General features: G+C 44.5%; 1 protein-coding gene across 3 annotated transcripts in view; it reads left to right on the top strand.

Annotated features, from left to right (window-relative positions):
* Positions 1–23,455, top strand: part of LOC145344575 (anoctamin-4) — a 162,553-nt gene that overhangs the window by 88,729 nt on the left and 50,369 nt on the right. For all 3 annotated transcript variants that reach the window (XM_080191775.1, XM_080191774.1, XM_080191776.1), the window contains exons 5-8: positions 6,555–6,655; positions 7,646–7,690; positions 10,501–10,632; positions 19,429–19,535. In XM_080191775.1, coding sequence (XP_080047901.1) covers positions 6,555–6,655; positions 7,646–7,690; positions 10,501–10,632; positions 19,429–19,535 — 385 coding nt within the window. The remainder of the gene's footprint in view (positions 1–6,554; positions 6,656–7,645; positions 7,691–10,500; positions 10,633–19,428; positions 19,536–23,455) is intronic.

Genomic DNA, 23,455 nt, shown 5'->3' with positions numbered 1-23,455 from the left:
AGAGGACATGGGGGAATTTCAAAACTAATCTGCTGAAACATTTGAGCCAGTGACCAGTTTTGAAGAACCTGCTCCCTCGGGAGGTGGTGGGAGCAGTCTGAATAGATTAATTCAGATGTAAACTTCAGAGATTGCTTCAGAATTTTAACATTTTGGGATCCTGTACAAATCCTTCATTGTGTAACATGCTCAGGAAACAAAAATATGAAGATAGATGTAGGAGTAGGCCATTCGGCCCTTCAAGTCTCTGCCATTCGTAAGATCCTAGTTGAGGTTACAATTGGATCAACCCCACAATCCAGTTTACCCCAATAACCTTTCACCCGCTTGTTAATCTATCTCACTCTGCTTCCATGGCTTTTTGAGGAAGCGTTACAGAAACTCGCCACCCTTGGAGAAAAGATTTTTCTTCATCTCCGTCATCAGTGAGTGATCTCTTCTTAAAGATAAGTGACGTCTGGTTCCAGAATCTCCAAGAGTAAACCTCCTCTCCACATCCACCCTGTCAATATCCCTCAATCTTACCATGTTCTGATCGAGTCGCCTCTTATTCTTCTAAACTCCAGTGGGCCCAAACCTAACCTCAACCTTTCCTCATGAGATAGGCTAATACCAGGAATGGGTGGGCTATCAAACAAAGAACAGTACAGCACAGGAACAGCCCCTTCGGCCCACCAAACCTGCACCGATCACATTGTCCTATCTAGACCAACTGCCTGTATCCCTCTATTCCCCATCTGTTCGTGTGTCTATCCAGATAAGTCTTGCATGTTGCTACCCCTATCTACCTCAACCACCTCGCTTGGCAATGCATTCCAGACCCCCACCACCCACTGTGTGTGTGAGTATATATAAAAGCTTCCCCCACACACCTCCATTGAACTTGTGACCTCTTGTAATTGTCATTTCTGCCCTGGGGAAAAAGCTTCCAACTGTTCACCCTATCCACGTCACTCATAATTTTATAAAATTATATCAGGTCGCCCCTCAGCCTCTGTCTTTCCAGGGAGAACAATCCCAGTTTATTCAATCTCTCCTCATAGCTAACACCCTCCATACCAGGCAACATCCTGGTAAACCTTCCCCGTACTCTGTCCAAAGCCTCCTGGTATTGTGGCGACCTACCTTCTCTGATCTGTCTCTAATGTATTTATACCGTTTCTTGGATGAGGAGACTATCTCACCAATGGACCCCACAACTAGAGCCTAACATCCTAACTTTTATAATCCATTCCCCTCGCAGCAAACCTTAAACCTCTGGTCCTCAAATCTGTTCAGCACTGGGAAGGGTCACCTCACCTGCTGTCTGTCTGTTGTACACTTAAACTTTATCTTCACACGCACACTTTTTTCCCCTTTTAGGGAATAGTGGGAAAGTGTGGAAGGATTCCCAAGTTGATGAGCCTGTTGAATTGTATTAGGAATGTACCTTCTATATCCAACAAATTGGACTTGAACCCAGAGTTTTGAGCCCAGAAGTAGGGACACTGCCACAAGAGAACTGTCTCTGTGTGTGTGTCTCTGTGTGTGTGTCTCTGTGTGTGTGTCTCTGTGTGTGTGTCTCTGTGTGTGTGTGTGTCTCACAGTTCCATCATAGAATCCCTACAGTGCATTTGGCCCATCTGAATCTGAGCATCCCACCCAGACCCTATCCCTGTTGGCCCCATGTATTGACCCTGCTAATCCTCCAAACCTACGCGCTGGGGGAGAGTTTAGTGTGGCCAATGCACCTAACCTACACTTGGTTGGACTGTGGGAGGAAACCCTCGCAGACACGGGGAGAAGGTACAGAATCCGCACAGACAGTGACCCAAGGCTGGAATCGAGCCCAGGTCCTTGGTGCTGAGAGGCAGCAATACTAACCACTCTGCCCACCATGCTGCCCACTCTGAACCCGGTGGACTATACTGCCCCCTGCAGTTTGTTCTTTAAACCTCCTCACTCCACAAATGCAGCCTGTCCAGCTCCAAGTGTTCCCAGTTTTTATTGGGACCTGAAATGATTTAATATTGCAAAGTAACTGTGTGTCTTCTTGCCATCAGCATTTCTAGCAGACAAACAAGTGACTGATTCCAATCACTGTTGCTGTTGAGAGGCTGGATTACAGCCTGCAATTCATTCCCCAATTTCCCATGGGGATGCGTAAGTAGGAAATGTTATCAACTCAAAAACAATGTGACAGAAAATCCTACCTAAAACCATTCAGTGATTTGAACGTTATAAACACCCTGGAATTTCTGGAACTATTTCATCTGCTCCCAGATCATTCTTTCCCCAGGCCGATGAGATTTATCGAACCGTTCTGCCTTGCTGGTTAATTTTATCACCGATGGGACAATATCTCTCAATTGTCTCCTGCACCAAAAAAACATCCAGCTTCAGGTCTCTCTGATGTTGAATTTATTTTTTTTTGCTGAAACCTATTTAGCAGAAGTGCTGACAATGCTGAAATTAATTTGGATTGAATTCCCTGCAGTTGTTTTTTAAATCCAGTTGCTTTTCCTTTCACCAGATATCTTTCACAAAGATAACCCTTAATTCATGGATATACTGCCAAGTTTATTATAAATATAACCTCCCCATTCATGTTTTCTTATCGGTTCATTTAAATGTTTGACCACTTGAACCTCTTGCAGAAGGTGATATGAATCTAGTCCATGGCCATTCACCTCGATTAATTTCTTCAACCCAACACAATTTCTTTGATCACAGAATCAAAAAAATGGCTGTGTCATGGGTTGCCTTTTGGCCCATGTCTGTGCTAGCCCACTGAAGGAGCGCTGGTGCCATTCTTGAGCTTTTTATCCCGGCCAATTCATCCTCTCTGGATCGTGATCCAAATCCATTTTGAATCCTTCATTTAAGCCTGCCTCCGGTACATTCTTGGGCAGAGATTCCCAGTCCCAATTACTTATTTTCATCATTTGCTGCTTTATCTCAACTATCTCCTTGGTTCTCAATCCTTCCACCAATGGGAACGGTTCCTCCCCATATACTCTGTCCCATCCCCTTCTGGTTTTGAACATTTCTCAAATCTTCTGACCTTCTGTTCTCCAAGGAGAACAGTCTCAAACTCTCCAATCTGTCTTCATTCCTGGCTCTGCAAGGTGAGGAACTTCTGTTTTTTAAATCTTTTCTCAATTCCTTCAACAGCTTATACTCCCAGAACTGGGTGCAATGCTGAAATTTGGAGGAACTAGTGTTTGATACAGGTTTTGATTAACTCCCTTTTGAATTCTCTGTCCCTTGATAAATTGGTTTATTCTGCTCTCTCAATCTGTCCTGCCACCTTATGTAGATGGTCAGCCAGGTCCTTCTGCTCCTACATCCCCTTTGGAATTGTACCCTTTTTTTTATTGACTCTTCTAATCTTCCTACCAAAATAAATCACTTCCTGTTTCCTTCACTGGGCAGGAATAGATGAGATCTGGGATGGTGGGGAGAATCTCAATGGGTATATTAGGAAATCTGAAAAAATTCCAGAAAGGATCTTGGGGCTCCCCGCAAAGAGGTGTGTTGAAACTCCTGTAAGTTCTGAGATGTTTTAAAGTTGAAATTGTTTGGATTTAGAACTAATCACCCTGAGATAAATGAGATGTTTAGCAAACTAATGAACACATAACAATACCATGATCATACTTGAACTATCTGTTCTTTTTAAAGGCAGTTCATTGTTCTGTTGCAGCTTTGCTTGCTTATCTTTGATTCCATTTTATTTGGGTCAGATCCATTCTTGCCTCCCCCTGTTGAAGTTGGCTTGCCTCCCAGTTATTCTTCCAGTTGATTATTGCTTGTCCTTTTCCGTGGCCTTGTGACACAGTGGTCATTATTCCTTAAATGTTCCCCTACGGACGTTGGATCCAGCTGACCCACTTTCTTCTCAGGGGCCAAGGCAATGCTTTCTCTCCTGCTTGAGAAATTTGTCCTGAAGGCACTGAAGAAACCTTTTTGCCTCTTTCCTTTAATTATCTAACAATAAACTGGATAAAAGTCCTTCATTATAACCACACTCTAATTCTAACACCTCTTTCTCTAATTTCCTTAAATTTGTACTTCTACATCTCTCTCACTAATTGGTGCCTATTGAATACACTGAGTGATGTGATTGGAGCTCCTTCTAGTCAGACCCTGTAAATTATATCCTCGACCCCACTCTTCAGCACTGCAATGTTCTCCTTTAAAAATATCATCACCTTTCCTGGGCACCTTGTTCCAGGTATACTGCATATCCACTCTTGTGGAAGAGAGATTGAATAGACTGGGCTTGTACTCGTTGGAGTTTAGAAGGATGAGGGGGGGATCTTATAGAGACGTATAAGATAATGAAGGGGATGGATAGGGTAGAGGTGGAGAGATTCTTCCCGCTTAGAAAGGATAGCAGGACTAGAGGGCACAGCCTCAAGATAAAGGGGGGAGTTGAGGAGGAACTTCTTCACTCAAAGGGTGGTGAATCTCTGGAATTCTCTGCCCATTGAAGTGGTGGAGGCTACCTCACTAAATATATTTAAGTCACGGGTAGATAGGTTTTTGGTAGGCAAGGGGATTAAGGGTTATGGGGAGAAAGCGGGAAAGTGGAACTGATCCACTTCAGATCAGCCATGATCTTATTGAATGGTGGGGCAGGCTCGATGGCCCACTCCTATTTATGTTCTTATGTTCTTCTCTGAAGCAGTGAGAAGTCTCATAACACCAGGTTAAAGTCCAACAGGTTTATTTGGAGTCACAAGTTTTCGGAACACTGCTCCTTCATCTGGTCGTAGAATCATAAAATCCCTACAATGCTGAAGAGGCCATTTGGCCCATCGAGTCTGCACCGATTCTCTGACAGAGCTTCTTACCCAGGCCTTCCCCACCCTAACCTGTAACCCCACAAATTTCCCATGGCCAATCCATCTAATCTACACATCAATCCTCTTCCCATCTCATCAGAAAGCCTTCCATTGCTTTCTCCCTCATGTACTTCCCCTGAAACACATCCATCCTCTGTGCCTCAACTATTTTGATGGAAACCCTACAGTGCAGAAGGAGGTCATTCAGCCCATCGAGTCTGCACCAATAACAATCCCACCTAGGTCCTATCCCTGTAACCACACATAGTTACCCTGCTTACCTATGAATCCTGGGACATTAAGGGGCAATTTAGCAGGGCCAGCCCACTTAACCCACATGTCTTTGGACTGTGGGAGGAAACCAGAGCACCCAGAGGAAACCCACACAGACGCAGGGAGAACATTCAAACTCCACGCAGACAGTAACCCAAATCAGGGATCGAACCCAGGTCCCTGGAGCTATAAGGCAGCAGTGCTAACCACTGTGCCACCCATGACTCGCCTGATTTTGATTTGTTTTATTGTCACATATATTAACATAATGAAAAATATTGTTTGCACGTTATACAGACAAATCATACCATTCATAGAGAAGGAAATGAGAGAGTGCAGAATGTAGTGTTACAGTCATAGCTAGGATGGAGAGAAAGATCAACTTAATGTGAGGTAAGTCCATTCAAAAGTCTGACGGCAGCAGGGAAGAAACTGTTTTCCAGTTGGTTCATAACCTTTTTTTCCCCGATGGATGAAGGTGGAAGAGAGCGTGACCAGTGTACATGAGGTCCTTAATGATGCTGGCTGCTTTTCCGAGGCAGCGGGAAGTGTAGACAGAGTCAATGGATGGGAGGCTGGTTTGTGAGATGGATTGGGCTACGTTCACGACCCTTTGTAGTTCTTTGCGGTTTTGGGCAGAGCAGGGGCCCATACCAAGCTGTGATACAAGCAGAAAGAATGCTTTCTATGGTGCATCTGTAAAAGTTGGTGAGAGTCATAGTGGACATGCCAAATTTCCTTAGTCTTCTGAGGAAAGTAGAGGAGTTGGTGGGCTTTCTTTAAATATAGTGTCGGCACAGGGGGGAGACCAGGACAGGTTATTGGTGATCTGGACACCGAAAAACTTGAAGCTCTTGGCCCTTTCTATTCATCCCCGTTGATGTAGACAGGGGCACGTCCTCCTTTACGCTTCCTGACACAAATGACAGTCTCCTTTTGTTTTGATACTGAGGGAGAGATTATTGTCACCGCACCAGCTCACCAGATTCTCTATCTCGTGTAAGTGATGCTCCTAGGAGGTATCATTGGACCATTTGTTAGTTACAAAGGCACTAAGTGAATACAAAATTGTTATGCAGTTAGTTTACGAGCAAAGGGTTATGATAATAAAGCTGTTGTGTTACTGAACTAAACAAGTTCCAAACCCTCAAAGGCAACTGCTGAATTTTAACTTAATTAAAATAAATCTGTAATGGTGACTGAAAATATCAATTGTTGTGAAAACCCATCTGGTTCACTAGTGTCCTTTTAGGGAAGGAAATCTGCTGTCCTTACCCAGCCTGGCTTATATGTGACTCCAGAGCCACAGCAATGTGGTTGACTCTTAACTGCACCCTGAATTGGCCGAGTGAGACACTCCTTTTATATTCGAGATGACGCAGTCTCTGGGTGAATTTAAAAACAAATTCCAGAACCTGTGTATTGAGCTGTCAATTTTTTTTGTTGTTGCAGTCATCGCTAACCAACAGTGACATAATATTTGTGAAGTTACATGCCCCTTGGGAAGTTCTGTGTAGATACGCTGAGTTAATGAATGTACGAATGCCTTTCAGGTAAGCAAAGATTTGTAATTTTTCTTCCAGTTGTCCTGTTTTTAGTGGTTTTTGTCGGTGTTTCTGTTGGATCGGGATTGTTAACCTGGAGCTGCGAATGTTCGATTATCTGTTTCCATCCATAGAGGAAAAAGTAGATCAATGTTTTGGGGAGTATTTCCTCCCCTTGATTTCCAGCTCTGTGCCTTTTTTCTGTTTCGTTTCTGAGGCTTTTACAATGTTGCCCCTTCCCAAAGCTCCTGCTGTGTCCCATCATGACCAAGAAACACATCACCCCATCTGCTTAGAATCAGATCTTTGTATGTTCTCGGGACAGTTGAGTGCTGTCAGTGTTGTAGAAACATTCATTAACTGACCACTGAGCTCCTGTTAAATAAATATACAATCCCCATCAATTACCATCGGGAGGTCAAAAGAGCAATTGAGGTTTTGAAGATTCAGAAATGTTTTCATTTTCTGAAGAGAGTAGTTACCCAAATTGTTAGGCTCAGCCCAAAACTACCTCCTGTGCTGTATAATTCTCAAAATAACTGAAGGGGATGGCACAGGAGGAGACCATTTTGGCCTGTGTCTACTCTTGAAGCAATCCAAAGCTAATCCTACCAACCTGCACGCTGTGTAACTTCACCTGTCATCTTTTAAAAGCTGCAGCGTACTCTTGGTGACTCACTCGTTGGAAAACACTCCTCTGTTCTTTGCAGAAAGAAATGCCCCCAGACTCCCCTCTTTTGTTCTGATCAATTCTGTCGATCAGCGTTTAAAATTCTCTCTTGTCCGTCTGTCCCGTTAATGTTTCAAAGCGAATTGTTGACGGTTTCTCTTGTCTCTTGGAACTGTTTTCTGTGTTTGATCTGTTAACCTCTCTTTTTAGTCTTTTCTCCTACCTCTTGCAGGTTTATGTCTTCAATCTCCCTTTCCTTCCTTGATAGTTCATACTGTTACTGACGACGGTTTTCTTCTCGACTGGCTTCATTTTTGCTGTTCTTCCAGGAGAAAAATCTATTACCTGCAGCGACGGTACAAGTTCATGAGCAGGTTCGTGAGTCTGAGCGTTGCCCCAAAACCTAATCCACGTGGACTGTGTGTTTCATACAGTCAACAATACCTACTTTAAACTACTTAGACTGAACCATGTGTAAAGCTAACAATGTGTGTCAGCCCTTTTTAATTTGGTTGTGGGAAGACCTTATCCGCCCGGAAGTAATGCCACCAATAGGTCAAAGCTTTTATTAAGGACATAGCCCCCTAGTACAGAAAAGAGGCCATTCGGCCCATCAAATCTGGACCAACTTAACACCCTACTCGGGCCCACGTAACCCTGCCCAATTCCTGTAACTCCTAATCCATCTGACCGACACAATTTGGGGGCACTAAGGGACAATTTAGCATGGCCAATCCACCTAACCTGCACATCTTCAGACTGTGGGAGGAAACCGGAGCACCCAGAGGAAACCCACGCAGACACAGGGAGAATCTGCAGACTCCACACAAACAGCGACCCAAGTCGGGAATTGAACCTAGCTCCCTGGAGTTTCGAGGCAGCAGTGCTAACCACTGTGCCATCCAAGACTTGCATGCCTTGAAAGTCTGTCTTGCACAGTAGGACACTTTGCTAAGAGAATGGGTTGAGCAGGAGCAAGGCCTGGTAGAAATGGGAGCTGGGGGTAGAACCTACTCCACTTTTAGATAAGATTATAACTGATCTTTTACCTTGATTCCACCTCTTTCCCCATGTTGCTAATTCCCTTTAGTATCCAAAAATGTATCCACCCCCAGCTGAATATTCTCAAACATCCGCATCTCCCTGTGGAGAGAACTCCAAAAATTCGCAAAGTGAAAAAATTTCTTCTCCATTTCTGCCCAAAAATGACTCAATCTTTTTCCTGAGACACTGCCCCCTCATTCCTGATCTGCTCTTAAACTGTGCTGGGTATAAGATGGAAGCTGCCAACACAAATAAATACACCATGCCTCATGGCCAATAAGAGAAATCTCCTTAAGGATTATCATTGAGCGAGGAAGTGTTTCATTATTGTTAAAGAGAAAAGGTATGAACATAAACTGAGTGTAGCAGCAACTGTCCAGTGGATTTACTGCTGGGTAGACTGCATGAGATGAGGACAAGCCTAGAAATTCATGGATCCTTTGAAAATGAAGACTGATGGTATTCATTAGAGTGTCGGAGGCAAAGTTTATTCGATAACTAGTGCAACTTGCAACATAATTCAGGAGTAGAGGAGATAAATGTTCAGGGGGCCAGGCACACAACTCAACTAAAGGTCATTAACGTTTCCATAAGTGACAAAGCTGAACAATTCTTCCAAGTTTCTCATTTTAAAAAAAGCTTTCTTTTTTTTTCTGGGTTGATTTTACTGCCAGTCACGCCTATCTAATACTGGTGGCTAAACCAGCACCAGCCTGATTTAAAACGGGCTCCTAAGTGTATCCTCTGGTGAAATTGGAATTTTACTCATGGGAGTAATAGCCCAAGGACTGAAACGTTACCCTGGCAAAACTTTGCGATATGCAACTTAAACAGGGGCCTAGTAGTATTACCGCTAGTCTATTAATCCAGATCATGTTCTGAGGACCCAGGTTCGAATCCCATCACAGCCGATGGTGGAATTTGAATTCCATAAAAATATCTATGATCAAGAATCTACTGATGACCATGAAACCATTGTTGATTGTTGGAAAAAACCATGTTAGGTGACTAATGTCCCTTTTAGGGAAGGAAATCCTTACCCGATCTGGCCAACATGTGACTCCCGAGCCACAGTAATGCGACTGACTCCCAACTGCCCCCCCGGGTAACTAGGGTTGGGCAATAAACGATGGCCGGCCAGCCAGCAACACACGTTCCACGAGTGAACTTTTTTTTAAAGTTTGGATAGTGCTGTACTTTCTGAGAACAAATGCTAAATGGGAGCAACGAGATACCAGCAAAGCCAGGTATTTTATAAATAGCTTGTGTTCATGTTGTCCAGATGAGACACTTTAAATTGACCCTCAGTGCTCGTACCATTAGCCAAGTAAACAGATATTGTTTTATTGATGTTAAACATGTTGAGTGTCACTTTACACAGGCCAATGTTTAATGTGAGCCATGTAATCAGTTTCAATCTGGTCAGATTCAGGACAGTGGCTTTACTTTGAGAATGTAATGTGTGACGGAACTTGCATTTGTGCAGTGTCTCCCCAGTCTCAGGACATCCCAAAGAATCTGCAGCTCGGGAAGCACAGAGCGTAGTCACTATAGCAACGTGGGAAATGTGACAACCAAGCTGTGCACAGCAAGATCCCACAAACAACAATTGACCCGCTCTCCTGTGTCAGGGATGTTACTGCATTCATCAGCTTGCCCTTGGCACCGATTTTTAAATGCTCAAAGCGCCCATAACCTTCAGGGTGTTGTTTTGGCAAACCTGCGAGTGCCGTCAGGGTACTGAGGTTTGCTGTTCAACTATATTTGTCGAGCGAAGTGGCCAAAGTCCCAGGAAATGACCATGTGACACTAGTCCAGAAGTGGCTGGGACCATTACATTATTAAACAGATTCCAAGATGTTATGTCTTTTACAAGAGCCCAAGTTTCCAGAAAATTCTGATCTAATGCATTATTATTCAACTATTACACTCTTTGTGATAGCTGCCCCTATTTGGCCACTAGGTGTCACTGTGCCTGACTCAGGTCACTTAGAGATTAATTGCTCTATCAAATAATTGGTTAGATTTCAGAGACACACATCTGCAATGCCTGTATTCAACTTTTTGTTATATATGTTCCACTAAAGTACTAGCGTTAAGGTTAGATCATGAATAACAGTTGAACGTTTTTAATGAACAGGATGGAGAAAAGGTTGAGCAGGTTCCGAGGATGGTTGCCTAGAAAACCTATGAAGCTGGACAAGGACACGTTACCGGATCTGGAGGACACAGACTGCTACACCGCTCCTTTCAGCCAACAAAGGATCCATCAGTAAGTATTACACCCTTCTGTAACAGCGCAGAGCGCGTGCTGGACGTTCCTGTAATCAGATCATAGAATCCCTACAGTGCAGGAGGAGACCATAGAACCCTCCAGTGCAGAAAGAGGCCCTTCAGCCCATCGAGTCTGCACCAAACACAATCCCACCCAGGCCCTACCCTCATATCCCTTCATATTATACTCACTAATCCCTCCTAACACATCCGTGGACACTAAGGGGCAATTTCTTAGCATGGCCAATTAACCTAACCTGCACGTCTTTGGACTGTGGGAGGAAACCGGAGTACCCGGAGGAAACCCACGCAGACATGAGGAGAATGTGCAAACTCCACACAGACAGTGACCAAAGCCGGGAATCAAACCCAGGACCCTGGAGCTGTGAAGCAGCAGTGCTAACCACTGTGCTACTGTGCCGCCCCCATTCAGGAGGCCATTCAGCCCAACAAGCCTGCACTTGATATTGGTGGCCCAGTGATTAGCACTGTTATCCCACAGCACCAGGATTCAACTCTTGGCTTGGGTCACTGTGCAGAGTTTGCACGTTCTCCCCATATCTGCATGGGTTTATATCTGCTAATGTTACGCCGTTGTTTAAGAAGGGTGCCAGGCAAAAGGCGGGGAATTATAGGCCGGTTAGTTTAACGTCTGTGGTAGGTAAAATGTTAGAATCCGTCATTAAGGAGGAAATTGCGAGGCATCTTGAAGGGAATTGCTTGATAGGGCGGACGCAACACGGTTTCATTAAAGGGAAGTCGTGTCTGACAAATTTACTGGAGTTCTATGAGGATGTGTCTAGGGCAGTGGATAGAGGAGAGCCGGTGGATGTGGTCTTTCTGGATTTTCAGAAGGCGTTTGACAAGGTACCTCACAAGAGGTTATTGCAGAAGGTCAGGGGACATGGAGTTGGGGGTAGGGTGTTAGCGTGGATAGAGGATTGGTTGTCAAATAGGAGGCAGAGAGTGGGGGTCAATGGGTGCTATTCGGATTGGCGGTTGGTGACTAGTGGGGTGCCCCAGGGGTCGGTGCTGGGGCCTCAGCTATTTACCATTTATATAGATGATCTGGAGGAGGGAACCGAGTGCAGGGTGTCGAAATTTGCTGATGACACCAAGATTGGGGGAACGGCAAATTGTGCGGAGGGTGTGGAGAGTCTGCAGAAGGATCTAGATAGGCGGGGCGAATGGGCCAGGAAATGGCAAATGGAATTTAATGTTGGCAAGTGTGAGGTGGTCCACTTTGGTAGGAAGAATGGTAGGAAGGACTATTACTTACGTGGCGAAAAGCTGCAGCAGGCGACGGTGCAGAGGGACCTCGGGGTCCTTGTGCATGAGTCGCAAAAACCCAGCTTGCAGGTGCAGCAGGTGGTCAGGAAGGCGAATGGGATGCTGGCCTTCATAGCGAGGGGGATTGAATATAAAAGTAGGGAGGTCTTGCTGCAGCTGTATAGGGCATTGGTGAGGCCGCAGCTGGAGTACTGTGTGCAGTTTTGGGCGCCGCACCTGCGCAAGGATATTTTGGCCCTGGAGGGAGTGCAGAGGAGGTTTACTAGGCTGATACCGGAGTTGAGGGGATTGAGCTATGAGGAGAGGCTGAATAAACTAGGCTTGTACTCGTTAGAGTTTAGAAGAATGAGGGGAGATCTCATTGAGACGTATAAGATGATGAATGGGATGGATAGGATAGAGGTGGAGAGACTCTTCCCGCTCAAAAAAGACAGTAGGACTAGGGGGCACAGCCTCAAGATAAAGGGGAGGCGGTTTAGAACGGAGTTGAGGAGGAACTTCTTCACTCAAAGGGTGGTGAATCTCTGGAATTCTCTGCCCGTTGAAGTGGTGGAGGCTGCCTCGCTAAATATTTTTAAGAAGCGGGTTGATGGGTTTTTGATAAGAGAGGGGATTAAGGGTTATGGGGAGAGGGCGGGAAAGTGGAACTGAGCCACAACAGATCAGCCATGATCTTATTGAATGGCGGGGCAGGCTCGAAGGGCTAGATGGCCTACTCCTGCTCCTATTTCTTATGTTCTTATGTTCTATGTTCTTATGGTTTCTTCCCACAGTCTGAAACGCGTGCTGGTTAGGTGCATAACCCAAACAGACGCCAGAGTGTGACATCTCGGGGAATTTAACAGGAACTTCATGGCAGTGTTAATGTAAACCTTATTTGTGACTATTAAACAAACTTCACTCACTGACCAACAGTCCCACCTAGACCCTATTCCCGTAACCCCACATATTTACCCTGCTAATCCTTTGACACTAAGGTCAATCTAGTACGGCCAATCAACCTAACCTGTACATCTTTGGATTGTTCCTCCAACCCTACCAAACGATATTCCGAGTGTTGGGAACGTTCTCTGAAGACAACTGCAAATTGCCTGCTTAAAAGCAAAATGCTAAGATGCTGGAAATACTCAGCCAGGCTGATTGCATCAGTGGAGAGAGAATCCGAGTTAACCTTCTGAGTCGAAATGACTCCTACTGAATAGAAGCGGAAACGCAATAAACAGAAAACACTGGAAAATCCCAGCAAGTCTGACGGTGCCTGTGGAGAGAGAATAGAACCAACATTTTAGTCTGGATGTCAGAGCTCTGACAAAGGTTCATCCAGACTCGAAACATGGGCTCTCTCTTCTCTCTCCCCAGATGTTGTCAGAGCTGCTGAGATTTTCCAGCATTTTCTGCTTTTTGTTACGGATTCCAGTGTCCACAGGCATTTTGCTCCATTTATATTCTGGGAATGTGATGGCTTTTACTTTCCCTTCTGCTCTTTCGCCCCGCAAGTGTACGACCAGACTGCGGCAGCTAGAGTAATGAAAAGGGGTGTGGTCTCGCACCTGCCCCATGGGGAAGGACTTGGAGAACAGGTACATTCCTTATTTCTGAGGAGGTCCAATTTGGAAGTCCACAGAATTCCAATGTAAGGCGAGTAAACTGAGAGCGGAATAGCAATCCGATGGTGATCACCATTCCTCGGAAGTGACCCAGAATGTTTTGGAACTGGTTGGTTCTGAGATTTGTCATGAAGTGTAAATGTTTGTAAAACTGCATTCACTTCTGTCCATGACCCCACCACCGCCCACACCCCCATCTTTGTATCGCCCACAGGTCCAACAACCCTCAACGCCAGGAACCCAGGTTTGATTCCGGCCCCGGGTCACTGTCTGTGTGGAGTCTGCACATTCCCCCCCCCCCATGTCTGCATGGGTTTCCTCCGGGGTGCCCTGGTTTTTTCCCACAGTCCAAAGATGTGCAGGTCAGGTGGACTGGCCATGCTAAATTGATGCTAGTGTCAGGGAGATTAGGCCTGGGTGAGACTGTGGTTGGTGCAGACTTGATGGTCCATGTGGCTTCTTCTGTAATGTAGGGATTCAATAAGACATAGGAGCAGAATTAAGCCACTTGCCTTATCGAGTCTGCTCTGCATTCAATCAGGGCTGATATTTTTCTCATCCCCCATTCTCCTGCCTTTTCCCCATAACCCCTGGTCCCTTATTAACCAAGAACCTATCTATCTCTGTCTTAAAGACACTCAATGACCCGGCCTCCACAGCCCTCTGCGGCAAAGAGTTCCACAGATTCACCACTCTCTGGCCGAAGAAATCCCTCCTCATTTCTGTTTTAAAGGATCGTCCTTTTAGCCTGAGGTTGTGCCCTCTGGTTCTAGTTTTTCCTACTAGTGGAAACAACCCCTCCATGTCCACTCTATCCAGGCCCCTCAGTATCCTGTAAGTTTCAATAAGATGCCCCCTCATCCTTCTAAATTCCAGTGAACACAGACCCAGAGTACCTGACCGTTCCTTGTACAACGAGCTCTTCGTTCCAGGGATCGTTCTTCTGAACCTCCTCCGGACCCTTCCCAAGGCCGGCACATCCTTCCTTCGATACGGGGCCCAAAACTGCTTACAGTACTCCAAATGGGGTCTGGCTAGAGCCATCTGTTACCTGCTCTTGCATTCCATGAACCCTCCGATCTCCCCACTCCTGAACATCTCTGAATTGAGTTACACTGCTATTTCATGTATCACAGCTCTCTGATCCACACTAAGATTTATAGCTTTCCCCCTGTAAACCATCTGGTCAATATCAGACTCTAAACGAGAGACTATACTGTGCAATAGAAAAGCTAAGCAGTTTATGTGGAGTTAACCAATGCAAAATTTAATGTGGTTTGCCTCCCTCAACGCTGCCTTGCAGAGGGAAATGCAAATAGCAAAAAAAACGCATAAACTAATTCCACACATGATTCAAAAGGGATTAATTTACACTGTAACGTTCCCACTTCCCTTCCTATCGCTGTACGTACTGTTGGGGGTGTGGGAGTGCTGCAGTGAAGAGTTTTATTTTACGTGCACTAAATATAGGACATAAAGTAGGAATGTTTTTATACAGTTTGTTCAGGGTGTTGGTGAGACCACATCTGGTGTGCTGCATACAGCTTTGATCTCCTTGCGAAAAGGACGTCGGTGGATTGGGAGCAGTTGTGAGGATGTTCACTCGCTTGATTCCTGGGATGAACCTTTCTATCTTTTACAGTGGTGGGGGGGGGAAGGTTGTCTTGTGAGGAGATTTGGACAGGATGGGTCTTTATCCATTGGAGTTTAGAAGAATGAGAAGTGATCATATTGAAACATATATAGGGTGTGATTTCCTGTCCCTGATACGCTGTTTAAGTAGCGTAGCGGGGTGAGCAATGTGAGTGACAGGCCAGCATTGGGAATGGCACTCAGCAGGATGCCTGTCGCGATATTTCCAGGCCATTTATTGGTGTAATCACAATACTGCGAGGCTCATTTCAGTGGCCCTTGAGCAACCTGGGCCCCAGATGGTGCCCTGGGGGCAGGGCCAAGAGGATGGGGTTGGGGCCGGCATTTGTTAGGCTGGTGATGGGGGTCGAGGTAGCGATTTGTTTGGGGGGTAGGGAGAGGAATCGGCGTATGTCCCACAACCCCCTCAGCACTTTGCTGCTGGCCTTGCCAGCAGAATTAGGCACCTCCCTCCCATCCCTCCCCCAAACTGGCGTGAACCGTCTAATCGTCTCCGTGTTGCATCAAGTGCTGGAAATTATGGAGACTCGCACATCAAAAACAAAACCCATTTCCCTGCCCACTGGATATTGTTGTTTTTTGTGTGTGGGGGAGATTGTTCCAATAAAATCCTAGGTGCTCAAAGGATGTTCTTCTGCACACGTTCGACAACCCCCACCCCCGTGGGAGAGACTGGAACTATGGACACTGTTTAGAAACGAAGGGTTTCTCATTTTGGATGGGGAGAATGCTGTTCCCTGACTGTTTAGTTTGCAGAATTCACTCCCCCAGAGAAGTGGAGATTTGGTCATTGAGTATTCTTTTTTAAGGCAGAGTTAAATAGATTCTTGATTGAAGAGAGAGCCGAAAGTTCTAGGGGGTAGACAGGAATGAATTGAGACCACAATCCGAGAAGCTATAATCCTTACTGAGTGAGAAGAGAGGCCTTGAGGGGCTGAATCGCCTGCTCTGCTCCTCATTCTCATTCAGATATGGTATGAACTCCACACAGTGATTAAAAACCCACTCCGTGGGCCAGCATCCAAGTAAATTTCGCTGTATTTAGTTGGAAAGGCAGCTGTTTCTCTAATGCTGAAATGATCTACTTCAGAAAAAACTAGAACTGTTCTCCCCAGAACTCCTCCTGATTTCACTGGTCAATGTCCTAGATTGCTAGACCCCCTACACTCAGGGGCAATGTGTGGGGTTATGGGGATAGGATGTGGATTGATGCTGGATATGTGGAACCATACAACATAGAAGGAGGCCATTTTGTCCATTGAGGGGGCCTAGTGGTATTATTGCTAAACCATCACACCAGAAACTCAACTAATGTTCTGAGGACCTGGGTTCAAATCCCACCACAGCAGATGGTGGAACTTCAGTTCAAATAAAAATATATCTGGAATTAAACTACTGATTACCATGAGGTGATTATTGGGAAAACCCATCTGGTTCACTGATGTCCTTTTAGGGAAGAAAATCTGCTGTCCTCACCTGGTTTGGCCTACAGTTGACTCTTAACTGCCCCTGGGCAACTAGGGCTGGGCAATAAATGCTGGCCAACCAGCGACACCCATATCCCACAAACAAATACAGTTAGTCACTCCCTTGATCACTCAGCAGAGCTCTTTTCCTTTCTAATATATATCCGATTTTCTTTAGAAAGTTACTATTGAATCTGAGTCTGACTTTCAAGTAAAGCATTGAATTTGATTTATTATGGTCACATGTATTGGTATACCATGAAAAGTATTGTTTCTTGCACGCTATACAGACAAAGCATACCGTTCATGGACAAGGAAAGGAGAGAGTGCAGAATGTAGTGTCACAGTCATAGCTAGGGTGTAGAGAAAGATCAACTTAATGCGAGGTAGGTTCATTCAAAAGCTTGACAGCAGCAGGGAAGAAGCTGTTCTTGAGTCGATTGGTACATGACCTCAGATTTTGCCAATGGAAAAAGGTGGAGTCCTTGATTATGCTGGCTGCTTTTCCAAGTTAGTGGGAAGTGTAGATGGAATCGATGGATGGGAGGCTGGTTTGTGTGATGGATTGGGCTAGGTTTGATTTGAAATGATATATGGAGAGTTGTGCAACTGGGCATAAGAGATAAAAACACAGACATTTCTTACAAAGTGCATCTTGAAAGCAGCAGATTAAGGAAGTAGATTTTTCAGTTTTTGAGATGGCGTGGCTTTAACCCATTAATCGTAACGGGATTGACCTGTGAACACTGATCTAATAGCTATCGGATGGAGTATTTCCTGTTTAATCACCATCTAGGACTGCCCGTTACTGGAATCATTGGGGGGTTTGTTTAGTCGGAAAGAATTTTCTCAGGCAGAGAGACCTTTACATAAATCTCCCTTTTTTACTGAATGTCAATATTCCAGCAGTCTAACAAAGCCAGGCTAATCCCCAAACTACAATGCACACACATTCAAAACATTCCCCCTCCACAAATTAGCTTCCAACAACTGCTGAGGGAGTTGGATCTGCAGGAACTTGTTGATGTGCCCTGTGCAGTGCAGCTGTTACTGACTCACATCCACCCCGCATGTAGAACTTAATTAAAGTTGTCGGTGTCGAGATTTTATTGATATCTTTCACAAAACTACCAGCTCTGAACTCCAACAAGGTTTCCAATGAATAAAGGCGGAATACTGCGGATGCTGAAGTCATAGAATGGCCTCCTTCTGCACTGCAGAAGGAGGCCATTCATCCTTCACCAGGAACAATCCCACCCACATCCTATCCCCATAACCCCACACGTTGCATAGACCCCCGACACTAAGGGGCATTTTAGCATGGCCAATCAAACTCACCCACACACCTTTGGAGTGTGGGAGGAAACCCACGCAGATACAAGGTGAACATGTAAATTCCACACAGTCACCCAAGACCAAAATTGAACCTGGGTCCCTGGTGTGGTGAAGCAAGAGTGCTAGCCATTGGAATCAGAAACAAAAACAGAAAATTCTGGAAAATCTCAGCAGGTCAGACAGCATCTGTGGAAGGAGAATACAGCCAATGTTTTCGAGTAGGCTCCGTGGTGCGCACCGCTGCCTCGCAGCACCAGAGACCCAGGTTTGATTCCAGCTTGGGTCACTGTTGATGCAGAGTCTGCATGTTCTCCCCGTTCTGCATGGGTTTCCTCTGTGTGCTCAGGTTTCCTCCCACAGTCCAAAGATGTGCAGGTTAGGTGGATTGGCCGTGCTAAATTGCCCCTTAGTGTAAGGAGGACTAGACTAGGATAAGTGCATGGGGTTATGGGGACAGGGCCTGGGTGGGATTGTGGTCAGTGCAGAGTCAATGGGCCAAATGGCCTCCTGCACTGTAGGATTCTGAGTCTGGATTCCTGACTCTCAACATTGGCTCTACTCTATCTCCACCGATGCTGTCAGACCTGCTGAGATTTTCCAGTATTTTCTGTTTTTGTTTGCAATAAATAGTCAGGAGATACAGATGTGTGTGAAGAAATGCTCTTTGAATCCTTTCTGAACACTTCTCCCCCCCGCTCCTTTGTACCATTTTATGGTCTGTCTTGAAACACGGTTCAGGATCAGTTTTAGGGAATGGTTGGCACAGTGGTTAACATTGATACTTCATGGTGCCAGGGACCCAGGTTCAATCCTGACCTTGGGTGACTTTTACTCACCCATTTTCCCCGTGTTCTCCTAACAACCACTATTGAATCTCTTTGTGATTAAACTCTCCAGTTGCCTCTGAACCGGTGACTGTGATTAATGACCCGCTAGACCCATACAAATCCCAATTTTATTATCAGGATAACAAATGATGCAATTATTTATCCATTGTAAAGAAGCTGTAAATCTTTGGCCTCGGGTGCACTGTGTTGCCCCTTTTCTGGGGATTTCTAAAGTTTTAAAAATGTAAATCAGTTTTCCAACAGGATGTTTCTGATCCAAGCATGCACAAGCATTAAACGGTGACTGGGGTGGCACAGTGGTTGGCAGTGCCAGGGACATGGGTTCAATTCCCAGCTTGGGTCACTGTCTGTGTGGAGTTTGCACGTTCTCCCCGTGTCTGGGTGGGGTTTCCTCCAGGTGCTCCGGTTTCCTCCCACGGTCTAAAAGACGGGATGGTTAGGATGCACTGGCCGTGCTAAATTCTCCCCCCAGTGTAACCCGAACAGGCCCCAGAGTGTGGCGACTAGGGGATTTTCACAGTAACTTCATTGCAGTGTTAATGTAAGCCTACTTGTGACACTAATGAGCAAAAATCCCCATTCTATTTTGTTTCAGCTTCATTATAAACAACAAAGATACGTTCTTCAACAATGCAACAAGGAGCAGAATTCTGCACCACATTTTACAGAGGGTTAAATACGAGGAGGGCAAAAACAAAATTGGTAAGTCTCTGGTTGTTTTATTCTGAGAAGGTGTGAGTGAATGCCATGGTTACCTGTTACCCCCTGGTAGAACATTCATAGCTTGAAGCTGCTTTCTTTCAGTATGAATTACTGTTTAAAATTTGCCCTGGGCAATTCGCTCCTGTCGAGTTTCTCATTTGTACAAATCCCTCTTGTGCTCATCTGTAATGGGAATTTCCTGTGTAGCACCTCCACTGTCAAGAAGTTGTAATTACACTGTTGATATGGAGCAGTTTCCAATATAAGTGAGAATGTAAGTATTTTGTAATAGCAACATTTTAAAAATGATCATGTTTGACTTTTTTCATACAGTAGGATTAAATATCATTCACTCTGGTCTAACGTGGATTTCAGCAGTTCAGGAGGGCAGCTCACCACCACCTCCTCCCAACAGCAATAATATTTGGCCCAGCCAGTGATCCCCACATCCCTTGAGTAGAGTCATTGAGGTTTACAGTGGGAAACGGGCCCTTTGACCCAACTTGTCCATGTTGCCTTTATTTTTAACCACTAAGCTAATCCCAATTGCCCACATTTGGCCCATATCCCTCTATTCCCATCTTATCCGTGTAATTATCTAAACGCTTTTTAAAAGACAAAATTGTACCCGCCTCTACTAGCACCTCTGGCAGCTCATTCCAGACACTCGTAACCCTCTGGACCCTTTTGTATCTCTCCCCTCGCACCTTAAACCTATGCCCTTCTAGTTTTAGACTCCCCTATCTTTGGGAAAAGATATTGACTATCTAGCTGATCTATGCCCCCCATTATTTTATAGACTTCTAAGATCACCCCTAAGCTTCTTGCGCTCTGAGGAGAAATGTCCCCTTCTGTCCAGCTTCTCCTTTATATCTCAAACCATCAAGTCCTTGGACGATGAGGTTAAAATATTAATCTTACCATCCAGCCCACCTTTAATCACGAATTAAACTTCCCCCTCCTACCTTCTGTGCAAAGCCATATCAGTAGACGCACACTAACAAATGCACATCAGATAAATTGATCCACTTGTATACAGGGACTAATTTTTAACATGTAATGTAATTCAATAAATAGTGATTTTATAGCCAATGCCAGCAGATTGCCTGTCAGCAGTGTTGTTGCGACTATTTCAGGATACAGAGCAGGCCATTTAGGACTGAGATGGACCTGTGGAATTCTCTACCACATAAGGTTGTGGAGACTTAACCAATGAATGTATTTAAGAAGGAAATGGAGAAATTCCTATATTCCAAAGGTGTATTGGAGTATGGGAAAACTGTGGGAATAGCGTTGAGATAGAGGACCAGCCCTGATCAGTTTGAATGGTGGAGCAGGCTCGATGGGCCAAATGGCCTATTCATGCTCCTTTTCTAGGTTTCTATGACTTTACACTTATCCGTTCACTATTATTGGCCCACATTTTTTTAATGTACCTAGACAACATGATTCTTCAATAATTCATCAACGCTTTGGTTCAAACCAGCACCATATTAGTTAAATTAAGAAAAAGCTTTTGACCAATAATATTTCAGTTTTGTCATAAATTCCTAATTGATCTTGGCTCTGGGTGCGAGTATGATCTTTGTGTTAGGGGCTAGATCAGAAATGATTTTGGCATTAATGTGAGCATAAGACGTTTCACTCCAGATGTGATTCTATTGACCCACTCGGAAGCTTTTATTAAAACAAACTTTATTTAACAATATAGTTTAACTATAACAAAAGAATTAGCTTAACTTTTACCAACTGAAATATTTAGACATGACACAATACAATTCTTAAATTGAACAAATAGGGATAGGTTAGCAGTTGAGCAATATTCTTCTTATAGATTTGAACTCCTCTTCAAAATCAGTTAGCAAAAATACAAGACTTACATGGGCTGTCAGTCCTTAAGCCTTCAGATCAGACATGAGAGAGAAGGAGATCAATTTTCTAACAGGTCCCAAATAGCCAACTCCAGAGAGAGAGAGACCTCCTGCTCATTGGAAATCATCGAACACAACAGTGCAGAAGGAGGCCATTTGGCCCATCAGGTTTGTACTGATAATAATCTGATCCAGGCCCTATCACCACACATTTACCCTATGGGACAATTTAGCATGGCCAATTCACCTAACTCCGCACATCTTTGGACTGTGGGAGGAAACCACAGCACCTGGAGGAAAGCCACACAGACACGGGAAAAATGTGCAAATTCCAACAGATAGTGACCCAAGCTCGGAATTGAACCCAGCAGTCAAGGCAGCAGTGCTAACCACTGTGCTACTGTGCCCCTCCCTCCAAAAGAATAAGCAAGCTTAACTCTTCCCATTTGCACATGACACACTCTCTCTTTTGAATCAACCTAATTAAACACTGCTCTGAAACCCCAGGAGACAACTCAAAAAATAAACTTAAAACTGCATTAGTTCAGTTTTTAAAACTAACACTCCAATAATTAGGATCAATTATTCTCCTGCATTCTCAGGATGGATTCACAGGCACCTGGTAAGCCAGAGTTGAATTTTAAACACATCCTTCACAAGAATAATAAAGCATGGTCTCGTCACAATATATCCATATTTCAGCCTCTCTGCCTTAACAATTTGGCTAAATAATTTCTTGGAACAAAAAGGAAAAATTGGACCTGAATGTTTCCAAGTGGAGCTGAACCTCTTGTTTAATATTCAGCTTCAGCTTCACTTCAATCCAAAATGACATTCTGTCTGATCTGGAAATATCCCGTCTGTTGGGGGATTGATGCCGTTGAATATCCTTTTGTCGCCTTGCGTCAGTGTTAATTGTTAAGAGTACTCCCATTCAGGAAAGGTCAGTGGACCAATGACCTTCTCGTTGAGCTGTCTATATTTCTTTATCAACAGTTTAACGGCTGTACAAATAAAACGACACAAATTAATCAGTCATTGGCTGGTTTCTGTGTAGTTGGTTGAAAGGTTACTTTGCACCACTCCATTCATTATCTCTGCTGCTTATGCAAATTTACTTTGCAGAAACGCACTAAAACCAAAGACACTTGCCAAATGATTAGCATTTTACACTTTTGAAAGTATGGAGCATCTTTAAGCTGCGATAATTGAATGGTGTGATGTAAAGTAACCTTTCAATTAACTACACAAATACATGCCAATATCTGATTAATGAGTTGATGCTAAACATAAGTTAGCATGATGCTAAATTATTGATAAACTAATGTAGATGTATCAATGAGAAGATCATAGGCCATTGTCCTTTGTCTGACATAATGAGTAAACACTCCTGTGTAATGGTTGTGAATGTAGCCCAATCCATCACACAAACCACCCACCCATTCATTGACTGTCTACACTTCCCACTGCCTCGGAAAAGCAGCCAGCATAAGTAAGGACCCCACGCACCTCGGACATTCTCTCTTCCACCTACCATCGGGAAAAAGATACAAAAGTCTGAGGTCATGTACAAACCAACTCAAGATCAGCTTCTTCCCTGTTGCTGTCAGACTTTTGAATGGACCTACCTTGCATTAAGTTGATCTTTCTCTACACCCCAGCTATGACTGTAACACTACATTCTGCACACTCTCTCTTGTATGTTTACCTGGATAGTTTGCAAGAAACAATACTTTTGACTCTATACTAACTAATACATTAAGCAGCCCCTCAACACCAGATTAAAGTCCAACAGGTTTATTTGGGATCACGAGCTTTCAGAGCGCTGCTCCTTCATCAGGTGAGTGGAGGTTAGTTCACAGACACAGCATATATAGACAAAGACACAATTGCAAGGTAATTACAGATTGGAATGTGAGTCTTTGCAGGTACAGACAGTGAGTGGAGAGACGGATATCACAGGTTAAAGAGGTGTGAATTGCCTCCAGCCAGGACAGTTGGTAGGATTTTGAAAACCCAGGCAGTACGGTGAGGGTTACAGGTAGTGTG

The sequence above is a fragment of the Carcharhinus amblyrhynchos genome, chromosome 6, assembly GCF_965287045.1.
Source record: "Carcharhinus amblyrhynchos chromosome 6, sCarAmb.v2.hapA, whole genome shotgun sequence".
Lineage (NCBI taxonomy): Eukaryota > Metazoa > Chordata > Chondrichthyes > Carcharhiniformes > Carcharhinidae > Carcharhinus > Carcharhinus amblyrhynchos.
Note: the sequence above shows the minus strand (reverse complement) of the source record. Positions and strands in the feature narration are given on the sequence as shown.